Source organism: Trachurus japonicus, chromosome 6 (genome assembly GCF_045865225.1).
Source record: "Trachurus japonicus isolate A0001 chromosome 6, Traja_1.0".
NCBI classification, from domain to species: Eukaryota; Metazoa; Chordata; class Actinopteri; order Carangiformes; family Carangidae; genus Trachurus; species Trachurus japonicus.
In genome coordinates this window covers 37,910,925-37,918,019 of record NC_140912.1, presented here as the reverse complement: position 1 = coordinate 37,918,019, position 7,095 = coordinate 37,910,925, and the positions used below count along the sequence as shown (strand labels likewise).

At 42.5% G+C, this 7,095-nt stretch overlaps 1 protein-coding gene across 1 annotated transcript in view; it reads left to right on the top strand.

Annotated features, from left to right (window-relative positions):
• The first annotated feature begins 3,419 nt into the window (after positions 1-3,419).
• The window catches only part of LOC146986657 (transcription initiation factor TFIID subunit 4-like), a 28,163-nt gene continuing 24,487 nt past the window's right edge, over positions 3,420-7,095 (top strand). Inside the window, exon 1 of the mRNA XM_085780320.1 lies at positions 3,420-4,300. Within this exon, the coding sequence (XP_085636446.1) occupies positions 3,494-4,300 (807 nt within the window). The 5' untranslated portion in view covers positions 3,420-3,493. The remainder of the gene's footprint in view (positions 4,301-7,095) is intronic.

Sequence of the window (7,095 nt, the reverse complement as noted above, 5' to 3'; positions counted from 1 at the left end):
CTCGTAATCTCGCGAGGTTTCGCTCGAGTCCTGGAGTCTAGATCCATGGCAGCATAGAAGAGAAATAAAAACACAACAGAGAGACTGTTAAAAACTCTGTGGAGGAAGTAACCGAGTTTTTTTTTTTTACTACAATCAGTGGTGGACAGTAACGGAGTAAATTTACTTGAGTACTGTAGGTACATATCCAGAGGATTTGTACTTTACTTGAGTATTAGATTTCTTTGGTACTTATTACTCCTACTTGAATACATTTCCAAGACAAATATTAGTACTTTTACTGGAGTTAATTAGTAGGAAGGCTGAAAAGTACTGGTTACTTTCAGGTCTTTTTCTAAAATCCTATTGGACACAAGCTGTGTTTGTCTGTGAAGGAAACCCTAACCCCTAAAAGCAGCACATCAGTGCAGCTGAGCAGCAAAGAGTTCATTCTCACTAACAAGAGTTAAAAGATAGATAGATAGATAATTTATTAGTACAGACTCTGGGTCCAGTTAAAAATACAACAATACTACAACAACAGACAACAACAACATACGGGGTAGCCTAGCAGCCCCTTATTAAAAGACACTTATACCAGTGTTTCCAGAGCAGTGACGTGTAACGTGTGGCACTAAATGCAACATTTGTCAGTTCCATCACAATCTGATTTTCTGAGTTGTTTAGGCGACAAATGAACTTATACATGATATTTCTTAAGACAGACTGGAGAGTGTTGACTCGAGCAGTCACAAACATTTCAGTGGTGCTGGTCCATCTGGGCTGTTTTAACAAGATTCTCAAAGAGTCATTATATGCCACTTGTAGTCTCCGAAAACTCGTTTTTTTGTAATTTGTCCACAGATGTGCAGTGTACAGCGGTGTGCAATAAAAAAGCTCCTTACATTCATTTAGAAACAATTAGAGTCATTCATTGATGTGAAAAATAAGAAATGTACTCTTACTCTTAAAGTAGCTACATTTAAAAGCATGTAGCCTACTTTTGGATACTTAAAGCAGAATCAAGCGATCCGGTGGTTTTGGCTAATGCTGCGTTCCAGGCAGGCTTTTGAAACCGTAAATTACAGCTTCAAGTCACGACTTACGACTTTGTAGCGTTCCAGGCAACCCACTCGTGTTTCTCCGACCTGTTTTACCTGGGAAAGTCACTATAACGGCCACTCGTAACTTCTGACCCGTGAAGTCGTACCAGATCGAACTGGTACCACTTCACAGGTCGGAAAAACACGAGTTACGAGTTGCCTTGAACGCACCATAACGTCTTGTCAGCCGACGGAGTTAGCAGCCCCCGCCCTCGTCATGGATCTATTGGTCCTCGTCCCTACGTCACCACATTCAGGCGCATCCCTTGGCTGCACACACAGAGAGGACTGCCCCTTTATGCCGTTCTCTCTCCTCATTGGATAAAGGTTGTAGGATACAAGGAAAGTTTTCTCCTGGGCTCAGAGCAGAGCAGAGTGACTGACAGACCCGTGTTTCAGACCAACACTCTATAGAAGTGATTGCTGTCGGAAGATACAACTATTTAAGACTTAGATTAACACAAAAATATTGCTTACTTCTGCTTTAATTTCTTTTTGACTATTTATTTTGAGATGTTTATTTTAATTTTAATTTTATTTCAACTGCTCTAAATGTATTCTATTGAAGCACTAATGTGTATGTTCCTATTGTGAGTTAACTTGCACTAATGTTGAATGATGTTCATCTGGCATTCCCTTCACACTTATGGTACTACTATGCACTATGAAAAATGCCAGTATTGTTTATTTTTGTACTTTTTCAATAAAAAATTTGAGAGAGAAAAAAAAAGGCACCAACTTTTGTTTTTACAGAAATGAAACAAACACCAAAAAAAAACTAAGTGGAGGAAATAACGGAGTATTTCTACTACAATAGTACTCAGTTACCTTCATGCTACACGTTATGTAGGATTTAAGCATGTTATTTCTTATAGGTTATATATATGAACTCTTTTTATTGATTTTTCTCATTTTGACCATAATACAAAACAAACAGTAATATATACATAGTAAATACATGTTTACATATTAGGTCATTTAAGTTATATTAAATGACGTATATCTGAAAATAAAGAATACACATATAAAGGGGATTCATTCAAAAGAAAAATGTTTTTTTTTTGTTTGTTTTATATTGTTGTATATTTCTATATTTGCAGATTTTTCTTTTTTTCCCCCACATTGTATGATACAATGCAACTGTAAAAACTAAAATACCCATGTGTGAGATAAATAAACTGTCTTATGTTATTATAACTGAGGTGTAAATACTTTATTGGTGAAATTCGGTCGTAATATAAACATACAGTGTCTTCATGTAAAAGTTTGTCTCAGAGAACTTTGACCAAGGTATCAGACAAGAGATTTACTATTTACACACTGGGATAGTTTACAATAGTATATTTATATACATATTATATATATTCAGGGTATTATATATGTATGTGTGATGTGTTTGTGTTGCATTGTCAGGGGGTGTGTTGTTGTCATTGTGTTGTGTGTGTCCACAGCTGCACTGAAGTTCTTTGTAATGAAGTTCCTTATGGAAAAATAAAGTAATTTTGACTTTGAATTGAAACCTTTGCTGATGCCCTTTTCCTTTTCTGTCTTTTGGAGAATGTAAAAGATGAAAGTAAAAAATAAAGAATTATATGTAAAGGGAATGTGTCATCTGGAAATATATGAACTGTTCACATTAACAAAACATTTGCATGACACTGTATATAAAATCAAATAATTAAAAACAATAGAGTTAATAGAAAATTATCCTCAGCAGCAGGACACCTTTTCAGAATATTATATTGTATTAAATTATATTGTATTGTATTGTATTACATTATATTATATTATATTACATTACATTACATTACATTACATTACATTATATTATATTATATTATATCACCACAGTTCACCTATGTCTCTGTAGTAGGCTATGAGCTGTTTTCCTCTCCCTCCTCTCCAATAATATTATATTATATTCTTTTATATTATATTATATTATATTATATTATGTCACCACAGCTAACCTGTGTCTGTGTAGTAGGCTATGAGCTGTTTTCCTCTCCCTCCTCCAATAATATTATATAATATTAGACTATATCATATTATATTACATTACATCATATTATATTATATTATATTATATTATATTATATTATATTACATTACATTACATTATATTATGTCACCACTGCTAACCTGTGTCTGTGTAGTAGGCTATGAGCTGTTTTCCTCTCCCTCCTCTCCAATAATATTATATTATATAATATTATATTATATTATATTATATTATATTATATTATATTATATTATGTAGTAGGCTATGAGCTGTTTTCCTCCCCCCCCTCCTCCTCTCCATCAACAGACAGCGGATCTATGTTGTGCAGCTCTGCGCCCTGAACGCAGCCAGATCCTCGGCGCATGCGCACATTCTAAAATACGATTTGCACAACGGTCCGACATCAAAGATGGCGGGAGCCTCCGACCCACTGGAGGACATGCTCTTCACTGAGGTGGACGAGAAAGCCGTCAGCGACCTGGTGGGCTCTCTGGAGTCTCAGCTGGGCGACAGGAAGGGTCCGGCTGCAGGGCCCGAGGCCGCGGGGGCAGCGGGGGGAGCTGCCGGGGGGGCTGGAGGGGCCGGGGCTGCTGCCGGGGCTGCTGGGGCTGCTGAGCCGCAACAAGGGCATCCCAGAGCGGGCTTGACCCGGCAGGAGCCCCGGTCGGCTGCTGGTGGTGCTGGTGGTGGTGCTGAGCCTCAGTCCGCTGCTCCCAGCCTCTCCTCCTCCTCTACCTCCTCTTCCTCCGGAGCACCGACAGCCGGAATCGGACCTGGACCCAGCACCGCCACCGCCGCCGCCGCCGCCGCCGCCGCTGCTCGCTTCCCCCGGGCTCCAGGTTCGAGTCCGGCTGCTGCTCCTCCTGCTGGCTCATCCTCCTCCTCCTCTGTGGTCTCCTCCGTGGTGGCGGACTCGAACCTGAACCCGAACCGGACCCTTCTTATCTCTTCTCCCGGACTACAAAGTTTGAACGGCACCAGCACCGGCACCGGCGGCGCAGCAGCAGCAGCAGCAGCGGTAAAGTTGGTGGTGAACTCTCCCGCGGTGCCCCCCCCAACCCCAACCCCCGCCGCCGTGGCCCTGCAGAGACTCCCCCCCCCCAGCCCGGCGCCCGGTGTCGGTCCCGGTGTCGGTGCCGCTGCCGCCCAGAACGGGGTTGACCCCAAGGCCCCCCCCGCCGTGGCCGTGGCCCCCCCGGCCGCCTCCAGCTCTCAGGTAAATAAACTCTTCTCCATCATGGACAGTGACCAGGGGAGGGTAGGATACCTATGTCTGATGTGTTCCTTGTTTTGAAAAAGGGTCCTATTTTCCCGTGTCGCAATACATACTAGGGAATATAGGACCGTTTTTCTGTAAAAGGGTCCTATTTTCCCGTGTCGCAATCCATACTGGGAAACATAGGACCGTTTTTCCCAAAAAGGGTCCTATTTTCCCGTGTCGCAATACATACTAGGGAACATAGGACCGTTTTTCCCAAAAAGGGTCCTATTTTCCCGTGTCGCAATACATACTAGGGAAAATAGGACCCTTTTTCTGTAAAAGGGTCCTATTTTCCCGTGTCGCAATCCATACTGGGAAACATAGGACCGTTTTTCCCAAAAAGGGTCCTATTTTCCCGGGTCACTATACTGGGGAATATAGGACCGTTTTTCTGTAAAAGGGTCCTATTTTCCCGTGTCGCAATACATACTGGGGAAAATAGGACCGTTTTTCCCAAAAAGGGTCCTATGTTACCGTGTCGCAATACATACTGGGGAACATAATGTTCCCTATTTTTCCCAAAAAGGGTCCTATTTTCCCGGGTCGCAATACATACTGGGGAACATAGGACCGTTTTTCCCAAAAAGGGTCCTATGTTTCTGGGTCGCAATACATACTGGGGAAAATAGGACCCTTTTTCTGTAAAAGGGTCCTATTTTCCCGGGTCGCAATACATACTAGGGAACATAGGACCCTTTTTCCCAAAAAGGGTCCTATTTTCCCGGGTCGCAATACATACTGGGGAAAATAGGACCCTTTTTCTGTAAAAGGGTCCTATTTTCCCGGGTCGCAATACATACTAGGGAACATAGGACCCTTTTTCCCAAAAAGGGTCCTATTTTCCCGGGTCGCAATACATACTGGGGAAAATAGGACCCTTTTTCTGTAAAAGGGTCCTATGTTCCCGTGTCGCAATACATACTGAGGAAAATAGGACCGTTTTTCCCAAAAAGGGTCCTATTTTCCCGAGTCGCAATACATACTGGGGAAAATAGTAGGGCTGGGTATTGTTGAGAATCTCACGATTCGATTCGATTTCGATTCATTAGGTCACGATTCGATTCGATATCGATTTCGATTCGATATTGATTGAAATGCTTCGATATCGATTCAGTATCAAGCAGAAATACACAAATAAGAGTACCAGATTTTTTTTTTTTAATAATTATTTGTTTAGTTTCATGCCTTATGAACAGCCATAGTATAACTCATAGCATAACAAAATATGACACTGCTTTAACACTGAACTACAGTGCAGCTAAATTTAAATTAGGCTATGTGATACTTTCCTCTTGGAAAATAACTCATAACATTTTGAGTAATAAAACAATACAAAACAATATTATTAATAATAGTTGACTGCACAACTGAAAATATTGTAGTGACCCCGCAGTAATGTTCTTGTTATGATGTTTAAGTTCTGTGATTTCTGACTGACTGTCAATGTGTATGGTACGGGCAGGTGGGATGAGAAACTGAGGGGCTGGGGTGAGTGTGAGGAAGACAGAGTCCTGTCTGTGTGTAGGTGAGTGAGTGAGGAGGAGCAGAGGAAGAAGTGAGAGCAGCTTCAGGGTTTCCCGCAGCTCTTTGTTGTTAAGGCGGCCGCCTTAACAACAAAGAGCTGCCGCCTAAACTAACGTCTTAAAAAAAAAAAAAAAAGTAGCGATATTCGCCGCCGCCGCCCCCCCCCCCCCCGTCGGACGATGGCCGCATCCTCTCACACACATACACACCACAGAGAAGCACGCATGCATAACAGCAGCGCGTGTTGAAAGCGAAAGTTAATACGGCACGGCGCGGTGCGTCCCTCCCCCGACGATCGATCCCCGCTGCTGCTGCTACTCACTCCCATATTGTTATGGTTTGGTCTAGTGCGGCCCCCGTCCGTACAGCGCGAATCACACGAGGGTGTTGCTCGCAGCGCCCCCACTGGCCAGGGGCTTGAATCGATTCAGAAGATTGCTGAATCGATATTGAATTGCAGAGAAAAGAATTGCAATGCATTGCTGAATCGATATTTTTACCCAGCCCTAGAAAATAGGACCCTTTTTCTGTAAAAGGGTCCTATTTTCCCGGGTCGCAATACATACTAGGGAACATAGGACCCTTTCCCCCAAAAAGGGTCCTATTTTCCCGGGTCGCAATACATACTGAAGAACATAGGACCCTTTTTCTGAAAAAGGGTCCTATTTTCCCGTGTCGCAATACATACTGGGGAATATAGGACCCTTTTTCTGAAAAAGGGTCCTATGTTTCCGGGTCGCAATACATACTGAGGAACATAGGACCCTTTTTCTGTAAAAGGGTCCTATTTTCCCGTGTCGCAATACATACTGGGGAACATAGGACCCTTTTTGGGAAAAAAGGGTCCTATTTTCCCGTGTCGCAATACAAACTGAGGAACATAGGACCTTTTTTCCCAAAAAAGGGTCCTATTTTCCTGTGTCGCAATACATACTGGGGAACATAGGACCCTTTTTGGGAAAAAGGGATCCTATTTTCCCGTGTCGCAATACATACTGGGGAACATAGGACCCTTTTTCCCAAAACCGGAAGCCAGTTTTGACCATAGATGACGTTCGGAAACTTGTGGATACAGTTAGACACAATGTGTGATGTGTGTAACTGTGTGTAGCAAATAAAGTGCATAGTGACTGTAAGTTATGAGCAGAATTGTTTAGCTGTTGTTACACAGTGTGATGGCATGTGGCAGGACAGATGTAGCAGCCGCTGTCCGTCCACTGTGTGAT